This window comes from Notolepis coatsorum (genome assembly GCF_963971535.1).
Source record: "Notolepis coatsorum genome assembly, chromosome: 3".
NCBI lineage: Eukaryota > Metazoa > Chordata > Actinopteri > Aulopiformes > Paralepididae > Notolepis > Notolepis coatsorum.
Window position 1 is genome coordinate 103,764,367 of NC_140167.1, and position 23,045 is coordinate 103,787,411.

The 23,045-nt window shown below is 41.1% G+C and overlaps 1 protein-coding gene across 1 annotated transcript in view; it reads right to left on the minus strand.

Moving 5' to 3' along the window:
• dcaf17 (ddb1 and cul4 associated factor 17) overlaps nucleotides 1–18,355 on the minus strand; it is a gene marked incomplete at both ends in the record, with an annotated part of 56,989 nt that extends 38,634 nt beyond the window's left edge. Inside the window, 6 exon segments of the mRNA XM_084311324.1 lie at nucleotides 6,127–6,216; nucleotides 6,496–6,574; nucleotides 16,776–16,912; nucleotides 17,831–17,924; nucleotides 18,035–18,138; nucleotides 18,233–18,355. Coding sequence (XP_084167450.1) covers nucleotides 6,127–6,216; nucleotides 6,496–6,574; nucleotides 16,776–16,912; nucleotides 17,831–17,924; nucleotides 18,035–18,138; nucleotides 18,233–18,355 — 627 coding nt within the window.
• Between the last annotated feature and the right edge of the window lie 4,690 nt (nucleotides 18,356–23,045).

Consider the following 23,045-nt stretch of genomic DNA (forward strand, 5'->3'; position numbering starts at 1 on the left):
CACTGGACTATAAGCCGCATGTGTTTTAATGTTTAATTACCATATGTAAGGAGTGGAGCCTGCGGCTTAATTCGACTCAACACGGGAAACCTCACCCGGCCCGGACACGGAAAGGATTGACAGATTGATTGCTCTTTCTCGATTCTGTGGGTGGTGGTGCATGGCCGTTCTTATATTGAGCTTTAAGTTCCCACCTCTACAGAGAATGACTCCCATTGGGACACAATACTGTCGGACAAATAACAAGAATTAACTCATTTACAAGTTGTATTAAGTAAATAAGGGAACAGATAAATAACATTTCAATGCAGTAAAAAAAGCAATATTTCGATTTTTGTCCACATATAAGCCGCACAGTTATATAAGCCGCAGGGTCAAAAAATGGGGGAAAAAGCCGCGGCTTATAGTCCGAAAAGTACGGTATATCTTTTTTTATATCAATTATTAAAATATATCGCGATATTTATCGTTATCTCGCCCAGCCCTAGTAGTACTAATTATATTTTATACCCAGTTTAATCACCTGTACATGTATATATTACTATTGCACTTTACCGTTACATTTGAACTCTGGTTGGATGACCAAACTCCTTTTCGTTGTACTGTACTTGTGCTAGGGCTGGGCGATATAACGATAACTATAAATATCGCGATATATTTTAATAATCGATATCGAATATCGAAATTTAAAAAAAATCGAAAAATAGTTTTTTTTTTTACCTGCAACAGGGCAGTTTTAAAACCAGACTTGTCTTTCTTGCCTGCAACTTAAAGTAATGGCTTTGCTTGTCCAAATGACAATACTGACCAAATTCAGATTTCTTTTTCTCTTGTCCATTTATTTTGTTTGCTTTCTAATTTAAAATACATTTTGAAACCGTCTGTACACAGTAGGCTATGTGTGCTAGCAGAACTAGACTTCAGTCACGAGTCACGGTGCACATGTGCGGTGGTTTGTCCACCAAAAAAGCGCCAAAAGATCGAAAATAAACTAGCAGAGCCAGAACTGTTCAACTCCCCTGGAGCCACAGCCAGCAGAGAAGCCGGTTTACTTTAGCTTTTAAACCAGCTGCAGCCTGAGAACTGGAGTGTGAGGGGATGTAACGTAATGTAAATGCCTGTGTGGAAAAACTGTTCAGAGCTTTTGGATGTGTGCGAGATTATTTATGTGCAAAATAAATCTGCATTGTTTTTCGGTGAAGTGCCCCTTTAAGTCTTAACCCTTTCACTGCCGCACTACCAAAACGGTTGACCCTTTCACTGCGACAATACACAGAAGGTTAACCCCGTCACTGCCACACGACAGCCACCGTCGGTTGTGTGATAGTAAAGGGTTAACCTTCTGTCGTGTGGCAGTGAAAGGGTTAATTCTAGCACCAAAATGGAGTTTAACGTTTCAATACAGTGATCATCCTTCTATACATCTACAGCTGCATAAAAGCCATATAACTGTATGATAGCATGTACAATAATGCTGTACATACTAGGGGTGGACGGTATAAACGGTATACGGTATAAACGGTATGAATTTGCTCTACGGTATGGATTTTGACTATACCGTGTAACCGGTAGTGCAGCTCTAAAATAGCAATAACCACAGCGCGACTATTTCACTCGCATTTGCCCCTAAAAATAGATAGAATTAGTCATAGATAATAGATATGTGCGAACTGGAAAAAGTTATTTAGGAGGCTTCGCGCAGTGGGCGTGCCAGCCCCTACCGCACGCATGTAAACACGGGTCTAGTAGTCTAGTGGGACGGGACACGGGAGGACGGCGGCGTCTCCCTGAGCTAACGTTAGCTTAGCTACCGTTACAAAATGACCCAGTCAACTATTCACTTTTAGTTTAATACATGATGAGGCATTGTCTAACCGAACGGTATCTAGTCGGCCAGCTACCGATAGCTCCTGACATCAACAAACGCTCCACAAAGTCTAGTAGAGACGTGTGTGCTACCTGTTAGCTCACGTTAACGCAAGTTAGTTCACCGTTCAAAACGAAATGTCCCATTGAACTAAATAATTCACTGAGGCGTTGTATTAACGTTATATATCCGGCTAGCAGTAGCTACAGATAGCTCCTGATATCAATGTCTTATAACACTGATTCGATGCGTATTCGAGCTGAGGGCTTGCTGAGCACAGTTAAGTAACGTTATACCAATACAATAGGGTCCAGGTGCAGCGCCGGAGAATCCTGGCCGTAGCTCTGCTCGAGGCTACTCGAGTATAGGTCCAGGTGCAGCTCCGGAGAATCCTGGCCGTAGCTGGAGGCTACTAGAGTACACACAGACAGTGGAGCTTGTTGCGTGGTGGCGATGTCTCGCAGATAATACAAGTACAAGTCTAATTATATAATATATATATTTTATATAAAAAAAAAAAAAAAGTATATAAAAAATAAAAATAAAAAATTTATCAAAAACGATGATACCGTGATATATACCGTTACCGTCTATGCTTCAAATTATACCGTGATATAAATTTTAGACCAAACCGTCCACCCCTAGTACATACCGTATACATCTCCACACCTGTACATACCTGCATATAATTTTTACATATCTGTAGATACTATATCTATTCATATCCCTTACCTACTCTTACTAGTTACACTGCTACCATAGTTTATTTATACTATATCACTGTACATACCGTATTAATACTACAACTCTGTACATACATCTGATTAGCACTATTACTCAGTAGTACTTAGGGCTGGGTGATATGGCAAAAATCATATCGCGATAACGATATGATAATGTTATCATATCACTCGATATCGATAATTAGCGAAATTGTTATAAGTATAAAAAAAAATTATTTTGCAGCAATTCTTTGTCGTTGCCGCCATCTTTAGTGTTACATCCCCTCACACTCCAGTTCTCAGGCTGCAGCTGGTTTAAAAGCTAAAGTAAACCGGCTTCTCTGCTGGCTGTGGCTCCAGGGGAGTTGAACAGTTCTGGCTCTGCTAGTTTCTTTTCTATCTTTTGGCGCTTTGTGTGCACCGTGACTCGTGACTGGAGTCTAGCTCTGCTAGCACACATAGCCTATACTGTGTACATACGGTTTCAAACTGTATTTTAAATTAGAAAGCAAACAAAATAAATGGACAAGAGACAAAGAAATCTCAATTTGGTCAGTATTGTCATTTGGACAAGCAAAGCCATTACTTTAAGTTGCAGGCAAGAAAGACAAGTCTGTCCACTGTCTCTGGTTTTAAAACTGCCCTGTTGCAGGTAAAAAAAAAAGAAAGAAATCCGATATACCGTACTTTTCGCACTATAAGCCGCACCTGACTATAAGCCGCAGCAGCTAAATTTAATGATGTGTACATATATAAGCCGCACTGGACTATAAGCCGCATGTGTTTTAATGTTTAATTACCATATGTAAGGAGTGGAGCCTGCGGCTTAATTCGACTCAACACGGGAAACCTCACCCGGCCCGGACACGGAAAGGATTGACAGATTGATTGCTCTTTCTCGATTCTGTGGGTGGTGGTGCATGGCCGTTCTTATATTGAGCTTTAAGTTCCCACCTCTACAGAGAATGACTCCCATTGGGACACAATACTGTCGGACAAATAACAAGAATTAACTCATTTACAAGTTGTATTAAGTAAATAAGGGAACAGATAAATAACATTTCAATGCAGTAAAAAAAGCAATATTTCGATTTTTGTCCACATATAAGCCGCACAGTTATATAAGCCGCAGGGTCAAAAAATGGGGGAAAAAGCCGCGGCTTATAGTCCGAAAAGTACGGTATATCTTTTTTTATATCAATTATTAAAATATATCGCGATATTTATCGTTATCTCGCCCAGCCCTAGTAGTACTAATTATATTTTATACCCAGTTTAATCACCTGTACATGTATATATTACTATTGCACTTTACCGTTACATTTGAACTCTGGTTGGATGACCAAACTCCTTTTCGTTGTACTGTACTTGTGCTAGGGCTGGGCGATATAACGATAACTATAAATATCGCGATATATTTTAATAATCGATATCGAATATCGAAATTTTAAAAAAATCGAAAAATCGTTTTTTTTTTTTACCTGCAACAGGGCAGTTTTAAAACCAGACTTGTCTTTCTTGCCTGCAACTTAAAGTAATGGCTTTGCTTGTCCAAATGACAATACTGACCAAATTCAGATTTCTTTTTCTCTTGTCCATTTATTTTGTTTGCTTTCTAATTTAAAATACATTTTGAAACCGTCTGTACACAGTAGGCTATGTGTGCTAGCAGAACTAGACTTCAGTCACGAGTCACGGTGCACATGTGCGGTGGTTTGTCCACCAAAAAAGCGCCAAAAGATCGAAAATAAACTAGCAGAGCCAGAACTGTTCAACTCCCCTGGAGCCACAGCCAGCAGAGAAGCCGGTTTACTTTAGCTTTTAAACCAGCTGCAGCCTGAGAACTGGAGTGTGAGGGGATGTAACACTAAAGATGGCGGCAATGACAAAGAATTGCTGCAAAATAAACATACATCTGTTAAAAAAAAAAAAAAAAAATTATTAAATTTTTTTTATACTTATAACAATTCGATAATTATCGATATCGAGAAATAAAATAAAAATCATATCGTTATCGCGATATGATTTTTTTCCATATCGCCCAGCCCTAACTTGTGCTGTATAATTACAATACATTTTAATCTGATTCCAAGTCTACACGAAAAAATTCATTGTGTAAGCTCCAAGAAATGAATGTACCTTATTCATGATGTGTTCGAAGCTATAGAACTTGACCGACTTGTTGCTGTGAGTTACTATGAGAAATCCCATAGATAGAAAGGCATCAGTAATCGTGTTGCCGAACACCTGGAAATTAAGATTTGTATCATTAAATACAAACCCAGGCCATCAGGATGCTCAACGACAATAACACTATGTAACAAACCGTCAAATACACTCACAGCACACACACACGTACACACTCACTTTAAAGGTGACATGCATTATAAATGTATTTTTTCAGTGTCTAGCATTGTATTATAGTAATAGGAGTTAGTATCAATGTGTTTGTGTCTCTAAATACCATATTGGCGGATTGCCATCATTCAGGTCATTCATTTCCTGGTCGAAAAAATCTGGTCATTCTGATTTGACTCGCATGGTGACGTCACGTGGCGAGGATGGAGCGGATAGTGATCCGATTGGCTCTGTGGTTGTAGCGCACCAAACGGGGTTTGACAGAGAGCGAGCGAGAGAGGGAGAATCAGATAGACCCTCGCGACAGAGCACACATACGCGTCGCGCTGTCGTCTCTCGGTCTGTCTCTCTCTCTCGATTCGGGAGCATACTAACGCCCCGTCTATAGCGCGCAGCACAGTGGAAGACTTCCTCAAACGGGAGAGGGAGAGAGAGAAAGAGAAGGGGACCTGCGTATCTCGCACGCAGCTGTGTTTACACAGTGCTCTCTCTCTCTCTGTCTGCCACTCGCAGACTGTGTGGATGACTGTCACTGAAAGTGCTTATGGGCGGAGCCCAGCCAATAACAGGCTGAAATCTTGAGGCTGGAAAATGATGCTTTTGAGTACTCCATTAGAAATATAAAACAATTTTCTCTTTTTTTTAAATAAACCTTACAGATGTCTTCCATAGACTCACAGGAATTGTGTAAAGTTGCCCAAATAGTGCTAGGAATAGCAATGCAGGTCCCCTTTAAATAAACAACTCACTGTAGCACCCACTTTAGACACTTTATATTTATTGGTAAAGAGATTTGCACTACAACTCATACCTCATTGCACCTTACACTAAGTTGTACCTCATCCCATTTCTGCATTGTACTGTATATTGTAACTCAGTTACTAATTTTTTCCTACTCTGTATTGTATATATGTATATTGACCACTTTAGTTTACACTTGTTTACGTACTTTTGACTTTATTTTATACTTATCTATATATTTTTTTATCTAGCACACTCTCTGGAGCAGAACAGAAAAAAGCATTTTATATAAAAGTATTCTGTATTTTTGTATGACAATTAATAAAGAAACTTGAACAATATAAACTATACACACTACATATACAACCGTTATTAACCAATATGATTACCATAAGGGGAAACCAATAATTATTCATTCAAATAAATAATTGTACATACCGTTTTCTTGATCTCCATGACGCCCACAATTTGCAGGGGAAACACACTGAAGACGGCCAGGTAAACCAGCGTGTTCGGGGTCACACCTGCCTGGGAGGTTACAAATCAGCAACATCCTGTCCTTCTTACAAACTGTCAAAAATAAGTAAAAAAGGTTCAAGTGTGTCCGATTCTAAACCACTAAAACCTGCACGGACTATAATGTACATCATGCCATTTAGGGTACCTTGTGTTGTACAGTTTATTTTTAATAATCAGATTTAAATTGTATTGCCTATATTTATGTCAGTCTTTCTACTAACACCCTGCCGTTACACCAACCCCTCCCCCCAGATCAATAAAGGAATATCTCATCTTATCAACCCATACCTGTCGTTGTAAAGGTGTCGCTTTATTTTGGATGGACTTGATGAAAAACGTCTCCAGAGGAACATCCCAGTCAAGGTACCTGCCAGAGAATGTACAAGACAAGGTTAAAGGTCAACAGAACCAGTCTAGACCAGTGTCATGGAGAGGGACCCTGTCGGTCCCCCAGGGCTCGGTCCTAGGACCCCTTCTCTTCTCCCTCTACACTAAATCACATCTCATGGCTTCTCCTACCATTGTTATGCTGACGATACTCAACTCTTCCTCTCCTTCCCTCCCTCAGATATCCACGTCTCTGAGCGGATCTCGGCCCGTCCGTCCGACATCTCCGCCTGGATGACGACCAACCACCTCAAACTGAACCTAAGCAAAACAGAATTGCTCCCCCCTGACCGACCTTTCCATCACAGTCGAGAATGCAGCTGTGACCGTGTCCCCCGACCGCCAAAAACCTTGGTGTTGTCCTCGACGACCAGTTGAACTTCTCTGCTCACATCGCAGCGACAACCAGAACCTGCCGATTCCTCCTGAGCAACGTCAGAAGGATCCGCCCCTTCCTGACAAAAGAAGCCACCCAACTCCTCGTCCAATCAACAGTCATCTCCCGCCTCGACTACTGCAACGCACTGCTCGCTGGCCTCCCGGCCACTGCCACTAAGCCTCTTCAACTCATTCAGAACGCAGCGGCCCGCCTGATCTCAAACCTACCGAAGTCGGCCCATGTCACCCCACTTCTTAGGGACCTACACTGGCTCCCCATTGCTGCACGAATCCGCTTCAAGGCCCTCGACCTGGCATACCGTGCGGCAAAGGGAACCACTCCCGCCTACCTCTGGTCAATGGTCTCTAACTACACACCCTCAAGACCCCTACGCTCTGCATCTTCTGGCCGCCTCAGACCCACTCCTATCCAAGCTCCGGGATGGTCATCAAAGAGAAGTCGCCTATTCTCAGTCCTTGCCCCACAATGGTGGAATGAACTACCCACCCCAGTTAGAACAGCCGAAACACGTCCAATCTTTCGCCGTCGACTAAAGACGCACTTCAACCATTATCTGAAAAAAAAGAAAAAAAATCTAACCCTAACTAACCTTACTGTCATGCACTTGTCCTAATAAACTAACCTACACTGTAGCACTCAACACGTTGATGAACATTGTTACTCAGCTGATAGAGTTGTGCCCTTCCTGATGGCTTGTCGTACAGAACTTGTAAGTCGCTTTGGATAAAAGCGTCAGCTAAATGACTAAATATAAATGTAGGGGTGTAACGGTACGTGTATTCGTCCCGCGAATTTGCGGTACGTGCAGCCATACGAAGAATACACACCTCACAGCGCAAACACACCAGTCATGCATGCAGGCACTCGCGGGTTTCGTGTCCGTGCGAGAACAGTGCGCGTGGCCGGGCACATTGAGTCCGACTTCAGAGCGGGCGAAAGTGCACGGAGGAGAAAGGCACATTTACATTGGAACAGCTGCACGGTCATTACAATGTTACAGTTTTTTCGTTTTCTTGTTCGTCCCAATAATGTCAACCAAATGAAACCAATGAAACACGGGCCAACAAACACACCAACATTCTATTCTCCCCCGCCGGACTCACAGGCACAGCTGATCAAATAAAAAATATTAAAAAATAAACTCTGAGCTCCTCTCCAGTTTAACTGCTACTGTGTAATCCAAATAATCCTCTGCCATTGTTGTAACATGTCATCTGTTCTCTAGTATTCCGTCTCGTGAAGTTAAATTCTCTCTAGTAGTGAAACTGAAACTTATCAAGGATAAGTTGTTAAAGGGGCAGTAGGCAAGTGGATGCCTGAACACAGAATGACACCAGTATCACTGACTAGTGACTACCACGGCAAGCCTATAGAAAATTATTCTATTTAATAATAATAATTATCATAAATATATAATAATTATGAATTATTAAAAGAATATATATTAATTCAATTATAAATATATATTTTTTCTGTTGTACCGAACTCGTACCGAACCATGACCCCAATACCGAGGTACGTACCGAACCGTGGCTTCTGTGTACCGTTACACCCCTAGTCTAGACCGTACTGAAGTAAAGCTGAAAACAATGTCAACAATGTCTTCCAACTGTTTACCTTTTCATTCACTGAGGAACTACACTTCCTCAGGGTTCCCACGCTTGCCTTGAAAGTTTTCCATGCTACCTCCTGATTTTCCAGGTACCATATTAAGTGATGATCTATAGGCCCCTGAAGCTTTCCGCACCCATCCGCGCCCCCCTCCCCTCACACACAACCCCCTAGGACACCCGACTATTTGTGTACATATACACAATATATATATACACAATTTGTGTACATATACCGATATGCCCTACTCTGTTACTTGTTTTATTGCACAATTTGTTATTACTATTGTATTATGCACATCGTTGCGGGCAAGACCACCCGCATTTCATTGTATACTCGTATGCCGTGACAAATAAAACTCTTGACTTGACTACTTACTTGATTTAAAAGATGTGCCAGTCAAGTCTACACTGTAAATGCTTAGAGATTATGTCTTATTGATAATATCAATGCATGAAAGAATGCAACAAGCTGTAGATGAACAACAATTTATTGAACTGGAACTTTGAAACACATGAGCACTGGGATTGATATATGTTCTCTCTTCCACTCCTCTCCCATCTCATCTCATCCTCTTCTCTCCACACCTGCCCTCTTGTGTCCGCTCCCGTCTTCTCAACTCCTCTCCCTTTTCCCTCTGTTATCCTCTAACCCAGTGGTCACCAACCCGTCGATCTTGATCGACTGGTCGATCTTTGAGACTGTCCCTGTAGATCTTTCCATGAAAATTAAAAAGATTTTTTTTTTTTTTTTAGATCTTACCCTGAGTCCACATTACAGTTCTACTTTTGTTTTGATGTGAAAAGTGATGCTGCACTTAGCACTGACTGCACTTAGCACTGACTGAGAAAGTACATAATAGTTCTACTTTGACGTTTTAATGTTGGACCAAAGTTTTTTCCGTTTTAATATTTCAGAATTCTGTATTTTGCTTTGTACGCTCATTTTACGATCAGAATAGTGTCTAATAAGTGGGAATGAATAAATGTCCACAATGTAATAAGATATAACAGTCCATTTAATAGGGCTGTCTTAAATACTTCGAAGCTTCGTTCGATGGGCATGGGATTCGAATATGAAAATAAAATTTGATTATTAAAAAATATAAATGATATATATATTTTTTTTTGCAAAATCAACTCTGCCTCTCTTTGTTAACTACAACAAGCAATGCTGTCTGTTATTTAAGATGAGGTCGGACTCGGCACTGACAGATTTGTGTTCATTGTGCTGCTTTTATAAAGCCTCAAATGACGGCTTACAATATTTCATGAAAGCAAAGTGTTTTGTTTGTCTAAGATTTAAAAAGGTTTAAACTTTACAGCACTGACAAAGTTGAACAAAGTGCTGTACAAGTCCCACAACATTAAAAAAAAAAAAAAAAAAAAATCTTTTTACAGTTGATTCCATTTTTATTGCTCAATTCCGCGATTCCGTCCGCGATTCAGTGATCGCGGATTTCATATGGCTCTCTTCTTCCCTCTCCTGTTTTTGTAGTCAAGAAATCTGTCATTCTTCTTTCATTATTTAGCTGTCCAGCTAACTTGGTGTGGGTTTGTCCTTTTGAATGGCTCTTGAGGGAAGCGACCCCCATATTGCTGATTTGCGGCAAAACTTGCAATAAGCCTTGTGGACATCTCCTGGTACCTCTCCAATACAGTCCTTGTATCGAGAGTCATCTTTTCAATGTGACTTGAATCTGCCACGTGTCATTGTCACTCACTCCTGTAATGCATCACACATTTGAGATTATGAGTCTTACGTAGAAGGGGTAGTATGCCTACTCTTACTCTGTAAAAGTTTTTGTAAATCAAACTAATGAACCTAAAATGGAAACATAAGGCTGGTTCCCCTGTGGTTCCTCAGTACAGCAACCCCACTAGTAAGCTTAGCTTAACAGTATAGAATCAGTCTAGGTGTAGCCGGTTCAACACTGAACCTGCCACTACTTCGACCATGCCTTGAGTGGGAGTCGAACCCCGGGCGTCCGCACCGCGGGTGACATCACAGCAAATATCTATATGAATTGAAAATGGGGGACCCTGATGGAAACAAGACAAACGTCTTTCTCAGGTCTGCATCCCCTTAACAATTGTATGTATTGAGCCGTACTGTATTGTACCCATTCTGCAATCTGTTAAATAAAGTTTTCATTCATTCATTCACACCACTGTGCCAAGAAAGGAATTCCTCCCTAAGCGCTCAGTCTGGATGCCTCTGGGGAGTGAGTTTTACTTCCTGGTACCGCTACCGCGCCTCAGCCACTTCTCAACTCACGACCGAAGTGCTTCGTGACTGGGCTTCGCGGTACCATCCGTTACATTGGCATGATCAATGATTTTTTTTAAATGTCTCAAATGTTCCTATTTAGTAGTATAATTTATTTTTAACAAAAAAAAACCTGATGCTGATAGATCGCGCCGCGCAGGTGAAAAGATGCGACTGCTGCTACCTCGGGTATCGGAGGGGACAAGTGCTATGTATGGCTTAGTCCACATTGCAGCCGGCTTGTGGGAGGCAAGAAACAGCATTCGAGACAGGGGAGGGTTGAATTGGATGATACGAAATTGGGATGGGAGAAAAATTGAAAATGGGAGAAAGTGGATAAAAAGAAATGATAATCAAATAACGAGCTATTTTCCAAAACGCATCATTTTTTGTGATTTATTTTCAGAAATCACTGATATTTTGAAAAAATGTAAGACCAAAACATGTTAACTCACTGGAGGCCAAACCAGAGATAGTCCGGGTTAACTCGCCATGCCCTGGGCGCCAAACCAGAAAAATCTCGGGTTTTAATCCATATTTTTTATTAGCGATATCCATTAATTTTTCATCCATCAAGCCTGACGTTATCATTGGGAATGGGTCTGAGCTCGCAAAGGGCAAATACTGCCGCCTATCGTCTCCCGGATGGTATTGCACATCATTGGATTGGATTGGCTGGGACTGTGCATCAAAAAAAAATTCTGGTCCAGGTTTTAGTTCTCGGGCATGCAGTATCGTAATAACGGATGTCCGATATTATCGGCATTAAAATGAGATATCGGAAAATATCTGAATCGGTTTTCCAAAACAAAAACAATTTTTTATTTTTTTTTTATATTTCTATAACCTTTATTTACCCAGGCAAGCAAGTAAGAACAAATTCCGATTTTATTTATTGTCAAAAGTATGCATAATGTTGTGTTAATTCCACAACAAGAGATATGTAATGTTAATTACCTGAAATTATTCCATTTTTTGGGGGTGGAAACCCTGCATATATCGGTATTGGTTGATATCGGTATCGGAAATTAAGAGTTGGACAATATCGGTAAAAAAGCCAATATCGAGCATCCCTAGTTTTGGATATATAACGGATCAATAAAAGCGATCAATATTTGGAATGGCGATCAGGAATTGGATTAATCTTTTTGCATGACATCAGATGTGAGGTAAGGCCTTTATGTTACGAATCTTGGGGTAATCAATGTTCCTTTCACCGCCATCGGAGCGTGTGTGTGTGAGGTTCGCGCCGACCAAAGTACGGAGAAGCGATTTCAGACCCCGCTTCATGCATGAGGACACATACTATCGATTAGGGATGCACGATAATTATCGGGCTGATAATTATCGGGCCAATATCAGCAATTATGACGTCATCCCGATAAAGTTATTGATCGCTCCGATAATAGAATATATTTTTTGGTAAAAAAATATGCGGTGTGGGTGAATTGGGATGAAGTGTGTTTGTTTTTACTGTAGGCTCCTCCCGTTTTAACCAGTACTGTGGTACGACTGATGGCGTGTGGTTTAGGAAGAGGGCGTTTTACACAAATCCAGTGCTCCCTTTCTTGGCTGTGACGTAGCCACGTAGGTTTCAGACGCAGCGTGGATGTAAACAAAGATGGCGTCAGTAGTCTGGGAATAGTTTTAGAGGAAAAAAGTTTGCTTGCCATTTGTAACAAATGCAATGCAGAAGTTCCACAAGGAGGGAAAAGGGCAACAACTTATAATACATCCAACCTAACAAGTCACCTGCAACATCACCACCGCTACGATGGTGTGTTAAAAGCCTACGACGACGCGCGAGCAGCTAAAGCTGCTGCAAATCTAGCCCCTTTCATGACTGATGCAACCCTTGGTTGAATACGCAGTCACTTATTGCTCCGTAGTAGCCAGGTTAATTTGCACCACCAAGCACTGCTTAAAAGCTAGCGGCTTGAGCCCTTGGGTCATTTGTCAAACGCCTCGTTAATAGGTACAAACGCCGCGGGTTCATTTGTAGCTGGCTTTGGATTCACAGCAGCTTTAGCTGCTTGCACGTCGTCGTCGTAGGCTTTTAACACACCATCGTAGCAGTGGTGATGTTGCAGGTGACTTGTTAGGTTGGATGTATTATAAGTTGACGGATTGTGAATTTTCTGATTCAAATTATATTTATTTGGAAAAATAAATATAGTCACTTTATCAGTCAAAACTGTTGTCTTGGCTTTGTTCATAGTAGTAACGCTCATGTCATGATAAATCTGGTTAGGTAAAAACTACAGGAATATACATTTAAAAAAATCTTTTATAATACAATAAATATCGGTTATCGGTATCGGCCTTGAGGAGCAGAAAGTTATCGGTATCGGGGTCAAAAAAATCAATATCGTGCACCCCTACTATCGATAATCTAGCGTTTATTTGAAAACTAATCATAAATCAAGTGACAAATGGCACTATTTCTAAGGAAATACATTTAAGCTTGATTTGCTGGAGTTTATTGAGATGAGACAGAACGCCCTAGAAATATTGATATTCATCACGGTATAAAATGGAAATGTATGAAAAAATTATCTGTTGGTGCCTGTTGACTGGAAGCAACTCATTGATGATCTGTTATTTAGATCTATTGCTATTATATGTGATATGTTTTATACACTCGCAAATAAGTCCTATCCTCCATTGGATAAAGCGTTGGCACCGAAGGGCCATCAGCAGAGGGCGCTGTTGGCCCTGAATGAGTTAAATAAAAATAAAATTTAAATAAAAATACATTTTTATAAAGGATACAAGTGTGTCCTGAATTCACACTATGGATAAGCCAAACCCGAGTATTCTCAATATCTAACTCACTTGAGACCAAGTCACTGTGTATTCTGTGAACATTGTAGAACAGTTAAAAACGTTAAAGTACAGTAGTAGGCCTTAAATGGCGAAAGCCAAAAGTATTGGTATTATAACGGCGGCAGATATTATATTTTTACATTGGAACGATACCGATGTGTAAAGAAATGACCATAGCGGCCAATATAGCGTGCACCACTACCACCGGTTCCTGACAGGCAGCGAGCGAGTGAACTGGAGACGAAATCGTCCTGATATGACGCGGCGCTTGTCCGAGTGTGTATTTACCTGGAAGCACAGGGGCAAAGCAGCCTGCGATTCTCGACCAATAAAAAGTGTTTAGGGGCGGGACTCGGCCGTGTAATCGCTCAACTAGAGACACAGCGAGCGAATATTTGAGGGGGGAGCGACATCGCCACTCAGTTCGCTGTCGCTCGCGGTAGGTCAGGATAGTCTGATTGTTTTTATCATTTTTCGCAATCACGCTCGCTCGCGTCGCTCCCTGTCAGGAACCGGTGTAACACTGCCAATTGTGTTAGTAGGGACGACTGACCAAGCCGGAGGTACCGCTGACAGCTGGATTCGATCCCAGAGTCTCTGCGGTGGTAGGCGAGTGCTTAGTTCACTGCGCTACCCAACCGCCCTTCAACTACAACTTTAGGACAAAACACACTCGATATAAATCACACCAAAGACCATCAAGGCCCAGGAATAGTAATTAAGTCACTTGGAGATTCAGATGCATAATATGTCCAGGTAGGGAAATGAGGAACTGGGCCTGAAAAGGGATCAAACCTAACTTTTGTGAACGTTCAATGGCGGCCAGTGTTGTAAAGTAATTGCTCGATTTAACTTGATGCACTAACAAAACAAACGTTTAAAATCAATGGAAGCCCTCTGCCGACAAGATTTTATACAGGCCAAAAATACAACAGCGATCAATAGGAAATCAGTCTTGCGGTTTCCTCCAAAAAAGTAGGCGTGGCCACAAAGAAAGCTGTGCTGGTCTGATGTATATAGTGCAACACATCTTAGGCTACGTTCACACTGCAGGCAAACTTTGGACAGAATCAGATTTTTTTTAGCTCATGTGACTCAGAGCCGATTCTTTCACAACAGTGTGAACAGCACAAAGAGCACATGGAATCTGATGGGCCATTTTCAAAATGTGGTTCTAAATCAGATACAGGTCTGATTTTTAGGAATGCGACCTCAGTCTGAACAGTCACATATCAGATTCCATGCAACTTTTACGTCACTCAAGATTGACATCCATCACAATTCTGTGGCGAGAGTCACACATGGGTCTTTCACACCAGCCAGGCTCCGTGCCGGAACATTGGTTCGGAACATGAAAAATCGGTGCGCAGTGTTTTCTTAGAGGGCCGAACTAAAGCCTCACGTCATGTTCCGAACCAATTTTTCCCGGTGTGAACGTGCCGGCCGGTTCGAGATTACGTTCGGGAACCGGCTCCGGCACAGTAGCTCCACATAGGCTGAAGGGCATAGAATACACCAAATTATCAATTAAGCAATGCGAACGGAAATTTGGCCCCATAATCACTCATGCGATCCGGATATGGCGTGAAACACAAAAAAAATATTCTACCCCACATAAATGGCATAATCATACTCCCTTATTCAATAACAATGCACTCTTGATTGGAAAACAACCTATAAGATTCCCTAGATGGGAAAAGCAAAGCATACACTCATTAGGAGACGTTTTCAACAAACAGGGTTTTTGTAGTTTCAATGAAATACGCAATTTTTTTTATCTCACCAAGTCCACATAATATTTTTACGCACAGTTATTGTTATGTTTGAAGGCTCACGGTGTTCCATTAAAGATACCAATTGTACACCACAGATACCACACATGTTTCTATGAAAGAGAGACATCGAGAGGTTTCGTTTCAGATTTTTATCATCAATTACTAACGGCCTCGTATGAAACCCTCCAACTAGACTCTGTCTGGAGGAGGGATATACCAGACCTGGAAATAGATTTTGATTGGCAAGAAGCCTGGGCAAATGTACGACTTGCATCAAGGAACCCGGACCATCAACAAATCAATCTTAACTATATTCACAGGACATACTTAACTCCTATAAGACTGAACAAAATGGGTCTTAAACAAGACTCCAAATGCTCCCTATGTACAAATGGGGACGAAGGGACATTTATGCACATGTACTGGGACTGCCCACCAGTTAAGATATTTTGGAAGGAAGTGACCCAGCAATTATCAAATCTCTTAACTCTGGATATACCTGTACACCCCTCTGTATTACTGCTGAATGATGTCTTTGAACATGCAGTACCTCCACAGCAAAGAGATTGGTTTTATCCGGTATCACAGTGGCTAAAAAGCTGATAGCATCACAATGGTTTCAACCGGAAAAAATGTGCCGGAAGGTCTGGACTCTTACATATCTCGATGTGATTTATCAAGAAATATCTACAGCAAGAATTTTGGGTCTCAATGAATCCAAAATGACTATGTGGTTAGAAGTGGTGGAGAGAATAAAAGCTAGCATATAATGGTAGTGTCTGGTTAGGAACAAGTTATAATGGTTGGATTATCCAATGGGGAGGGGGGGGTACGAGCTGGAGCATACGTGTGTAGGTTTTTAGATAACAGGTATTAGGGGTATATCCTGTATAAGACATTTGTGGTAATTTCATTAGATATGCACTGTAATTAATGCTTGTATATCTTATCGTGTGTTGTCATGTTTGTTTATACGTTTGTTTAAAAATAAAAATAAAAAATGTGACTTCAGTGTCCTCCATGTTTACATCCATCATCATTATTGTTCCATTTGCGCATGCGGTTCAGTTCAGGAGCGTGACCAGTTCACACTGGAATCTGATGTTGGCCACATTTAGAAAATGATGTTAACAGCCAAACACAACGAAAACAAAGTCTGATTAGCAATGAATCAGAACTGAGCAGTCAAGGCTTGCAGTGCAAACGTAGCCTTAGTGTGTGTATTGTGCAACGTAATAAACAGTCCTCCACTCCAGGAACTCATAACTCACTCAAGGAACTCATTCAACAAGTGAAGATACCTGAACTTGTGGTTTGGAGAGAGGTAAACCTTCTGGAGTTCTCTTCCCGTTTCAGTTGAGAGGCGATACAGCCAGTTATTGGCAGTCAAAGCCAAGAGACAGGGTTTATGATCAGAGGCAATGGGCAACACCTTTTCCTGTCAAATAAATAAACAGTGCAAGTTTAGAAAACCAAAGTCTACGACAATAGTTTACATTTTGTAAGAATGAAACAAAGTGCACACCGAGAAAGGTCTCAATTATATTGTTTACATTGTCGATTAGTCATTTTTATATTCAGGCCTACTTTTATTGCCTATAGGGAGGTGTAGTGGTAGTTACGTCATTGTTGTTTCCGGCGCGGTCCACCTCGCTTGAAATTGCAATGTATTTCCAATGGACACATTTCTCATTTAAAACCAATAAAGCATGAACATTGGCATTGTGTACCTTTCGGTGTGTATTCATCCACAATCTATAGCTCAACATGAAACTATTCGAAAATTAAATCGTAAAATAATTACGTATCATTTTATTTCAACCAAAAATGCTTAAACAATAATGTTAGTGATAGAAGGGAACTCATTGTGCAAAAATGGAAAGCGTGCCAATGTTCATGAGGCAGAATTATTACAATAGCCGATAATACATTTTCCCAATAATAAATCCCTATACGGGTGGACCGCGTGGGAAACTAAAGTGACGTCAGACTACACCTCCCTAGTCATGTCTTTCTACCATTACCCTGCACCTCGCCTCCACCCTCCTGCTGCTAAGATGCTTGAATTTCCCCAAGGGGCTCAATAAAGGGATATATTATCCTAGTTCCAACTTCCTAGGAATAACTTCAAAATCCAATTTCATCATTTGAGTGATGATTTGACACGGAGTAATAACTTAGATTGTAGTATTGGGGTAAATTATCAGATACTTTTACATTGTTTTAGTGGCACAGTAGCTTATAGTGACACTGTTTTAGTGGGTCAATAGCTGATGCCAGCATCGGTGAGGTCCCTAGTTTCAACCAACGTATTCTTTTTTGCATCAACAAAAAGAGAGGAAGGTTTTTCACTTACAAGTTGGCCCTGAGATACTAGCAATGTATCTTCAATCTTCTCAGATTTGGACCGCTTGGGTAACTTGTACAGAAGTTGTGGCTTTGAGTGAATGCTGAAAAAAATACCAATTTATGTCAAAATGTAATAAAACATTTCTGGTCAAACTGAAAATTCAAAAGTAGATGTAGGCATCGACACAGAATGTAGCCCAATGTTACTTACCAACTGTAGCAACTCTGGGAGTTCTCCAAATAGATTTTCCCATTTTCATAAGATATTGAAGATTTTGACGTCTTGCTCCAGACTTTGATGAAATCTCTGTTGTCCTAGAAATAATAATTGAACCATTAAATATTTATTTCTACGTAAATTAAAGATGGATTAAAATAGCAGAATACAGAACAACATATCGTGCATCACCTGGAGGACGACAGCCCTGAGAATCTTCAAATTCAGTCTAACCGTTGTTCCAGCATCAAAGATGCCTCTGGCCCTCTGGTCCAAGAGCTCGGTAGGATTTCTCTTTCTAGGTCGATGTGCCATCAGGTCACTGAAAGAGAGAGCGGCCATCAGAGAGAGTCCATTGTGTAATGCTAGAGTCCATTGTGTAATGCTAGGGCTAGCCCCTAATCGAGACAACTGTGCCAATTTGGATGACAGTTGTCTCTGCACCGCCATCATTGTTTTGTGAGGAGCATTTCCAGTACGCCTCGCTTGTAGCAGCAGCGCTCGAAAAGGCACCTTGAAGTTGTACAATGCACTCTGCATCCTAAAAAAAGGCAATAGTTACACAATACTTAATTTATACACCTGCATATAATGTGGCATGCACAATAATGTAGCGTATTAATATAATCCTTTTTACATATGTAAATACTATATCTGTACATATCGATTACTAGTTACGCTGCTCCTCAGTATGACTACTACCAGTGTCTTCATACCTGCGTCACTGTACTTAATACGTTTACTACAATACTAGAACTCTGTATATTATGCATTAGTACTCATTCATATATTTTATACCCAGTTTAATCACCTGTACATTGTATATTACTATTGCACTAGTTATATTTGCACTCTGGTTGGATGGCAAACTTATTTTTGTTGTACTGTACTTGTGCTGTATGACAATACATTTGAATCTAATCTTTACCATCTCACTACCAGAGTACTATTAACAGTACCCTCAACGCCCAGACCAGCTGGCACCCACTATGCGACTATTAATAATTAGATTGTAAATGAGTACTAGTGTATTGTTGCTTATGCTACAATTTTTATACCTTTATTGATCCTGCAAGACTGAGAGAATAACAAAAGGAATGTCACTCCTCCTCTATGATGTAACATTGTACGGCGATGTGACAATGAAATCTGAATCTTTTGTCAGCCAACTGCTGCTAGCATCCACAGCCATGATTCTGCAGCGACGTAAAGGTTAGGATCTATGGGTAACAGTACTGTATATTTGCATATCGTATGTCACAAATGTAACAGTACTGACAAGCTGGATGTAGCCAATTACTTAAACATCTTCTTCACAAACATAGCCACAACACTGGTAAACAAACTACCCTCCCACTCAGGGCATTATGGGGTAGAACACATAGTAGCATACTACAAAAACCTAGGGGTCCACAAAGACGACTTCAAACTTGAAATGGTAACAACCGATGAGGTACTCAAAAAATTGAGCGCCCTCCAACCTAACAAGGCCACTGGCCATGACAACATCCCCTCCAAATTCCTCAGAGACGCAGCAGCCGCCATCACCCCAGTCATCACACACATAATAAACCTCTATAAGACAGGGGCACGTCCCCAAGGACTTCAAAATTGCGAGAGTGACCCCTCTACACAAAAAGGGCAGCAAATTAGACCCAGGCAACTACCGCCCTGTTTCTATTCTTACCTCCATCTCGAAAGTCATGGAGAAAATAGTCTACGAACAGGTCGAAAAGTACCTGGCGGAAAAAAACCTAATCTACGAATTCCAATCTGGCTTCAGAACGTCCCACTCCACTGACACATGCCTCCTCTATTTGAACGACCACATCAAACAAGAGGTGGACGCTGGCAAATACTGCGGCATGGTCATGCTGGACCTACAAAAGGCCTTAGACACTGTCAATCACTCCATTCTAATGGACAAGCTAAAAGCAATTGGTTTTGATAGCCTATCAGTGAGCTGGATGCAATCCTACCTGGAGGGGAGAGAACAGATGGTAGAGGTAAACGGTACTCTATCCCCCCCCCTCACAGTGAGCTGTGGTGTTCCACAAGGAAGCATACTAGGACCGCTACTCTTCCTAATTTATGCAAATGACATGTCGTCAGCCTGTGACTGCAACTTGTTCCTGTTTGCGGACGACTCAGCCCTGCTGGTCTCTGACAAGAACAAATTGCAGGTTGAAAAAACCCTCAGCACGGAACTAGGCAAAATCTGCATATGGCTCGCTGATAACAAACTATCATTACACATGGGCAAAACAGAGTCCATTCTCTTCGGTTCAAATAACAAACTCAGCAAGACCGACGGATTCTCAGTTACAGTGGGTGACAATATTGTCACAAGGAAAGACGAAATTACCTACCTGGGTTCCATCCTAGAGGCAAATCTTTCCTGTGACAAAATGGCATCCAATGTAATAAAAAAAGTCAACCAACGAACTAGATTCTTGTACCGGATCTCCTCTCTGGTAAACAAGAATACCCTGAAGACTCTGGCAGGAGCACTCATTCAAGGGTACTATGACTATGCGTGCACCTCATGGTACCAAAGCACCTCAAAGGCGCTTAAAACAAAATTACAAACATCACAAAACAAACTGGTCAGACTACTACTTGACCTGAACCCCAGAACCCACCTCACCCCTGCCCACTTTGCCAACCTAGGATGGCTTAGAGTAGACGACAGAGTACAGCAACTTGCAATGGGCCTGGTCTACAAGATACACTATACGACCGGGGTGCCCATGTACATGTCAAAATACTTCCCAAAGGTCAGTGAATACCACAACCACTACACCAGAGGAAGCTCAACAAATCATGTTAAACCCAGATTCGGCTCAAACAAGGGACTAAACACGTTTCGCAATTATGCCACAACAATGTGGAACGCCCTACCCAAAGCTGTAAAGGAATGTGAATCCCTGCCCACATTCAAAACCGCCCTTAAAGAGCACCTACGGGAGGCTGCAATTCGAAACTGGCCACCGTAAATGCCCAAAACCCCCACCACCTCCTAATAGACAGTCTCCTCCCCACCGCATGTATATATTCCCTCCCCGCCGTATGTATATCTCCCTCCCACCCACCCACCCCCTCCTAATGTACAGTCCCCTCCCCATCATATGTATATACTCTGTCAGGATCTAGGGGTAACAGTACTGTATATTTGAATACCGCCTATGTCACAAATGTATCAGTACTAAATACCTATATGTCCCTATGCCATAAATGTCATGTATGTTGTGTATGTCATAAATGTCTATATGAATTGAAAATGGGGGACCCTGATGGAAACAAGACAAACGTCTTTCTCAGGTCTGCATCCCCTTAACAATTGTATGTATTGAGCCGTACTGTATTGTACCCATTCTGCAATCTGTTAAATAAAGTTTTTCATTCATTCACTGTATACCTGTATGTCCATAACTGTCATGTCATGTTGTGTGTATGTCACAAATGTCACTATGAATTGAAAATGGGGGGACCCTGATGTAAACAAGACGAAAGTCTCTCTGGTCTGCATCCTTAACAATTGTGTGTATTGAGCTGTACTGTATTGTGCCCATTCTGCAATCTATAAAGTTTTCATTCATTCAAGGTCTCCTACTAGAGTTGGACGACGCTCCACTGCAGCAATGATTACGTCGCTGTAGATGCTAGGAGGCAGACAACGGTAGACGGTAAAGTACTACAAAAATGTAAAACTGTGGCATTTTTAGAAGACCGAATCATGGATTGTAAAACGTCAATGTGCCTTTTTACTGTCGCAAGGAAGAAGAGACTCGGCGTGTCGTGTTCTCTACAACAACCCGGTTGTCTCGGTTAGGGGCTATGCTAGCTAGGGCAAGCTAGCTTATTATGTTTGAGAACACAAAAACAAAAACACAGGCAACGTGTCTGATACAAACCTTGATAAGCCTGAATATATATATATATATAATACACGCTACTCGATCCTCATTAGTAAATGGCAAAGTTCAAAACTTGTGACGCTTCTGTTAGTTGGCTAAACTTTGCACCTGGTTGTCCCGTTCTTCGGTGACGTTTAACTGCGGGTCACGTCACATCCGTCGCTTCTTCTTCTTCTATGGGGTTAATGGCGGCTCGCAACCACAGAAAGGCGCATACCGCCACCTACTGTACAACCCAGCAACTGGAGCGGATTGATTGAACATGTTAACAGATTGCAGAATGGGTACGGCTCAGAGAGACTTTAGTCTCGTTTACATCAGGGTCCCCCATTTTCAATTCATCATAACATACAGGTAGACAGTACTCATCTATAGACATTTATGACATGTATACCAGATCTACAAATATACAGTACCGTTTGTGTACAATAAAGATAAGGCAAGAACCCAGCAAAGAAAACAACAAACCCAGAACAAACTAAAACAAAATACCCAACCCTAACATCACCACCCTATACTAACCTACTAAAAATAAAATGAAAACCTAAAAACACAAACTAAATGAAAATAAATAATAATTAAAATCCTACCCCCCAAACTGATATCATCTACCTCCTACAATGTCAGTTTTTCATATTTCAACTCATTTCGATGTCCCATCAGTCCTGTTTGCTTAAGAAATCTAATCAAACACGTCCTGCCTTGTCCACTTCCTCCACACTCCAATATGCCCTTCAATCCTGCTCTTTCCATTCCCTCCATCATGTCCCCCATTTCTGATGAATATTTCCTGAATGACTTATTTATATAGCACCCTTCACAGCACGAATGCACAGGGTGCTTTACACTACAGCTTAATATAAAAAAACACAACAAGACAAAATCAGAAATAAATGACAACAACAACAGACAGCAGTTAAAAAACAGTGAAACCAGATTAAAAAAGTAGAATAAAATAATTTGGCTAAAATCATGAGTCACTAATTAAAAAACAAAACTATAGGAACAGTGAGGACAAGAAAGAGTGCCTATGTGACCAAAGGCCTGTCTGAACAAATGTGTTTTTAGTTTAAAAAAAAAAAAAAAAA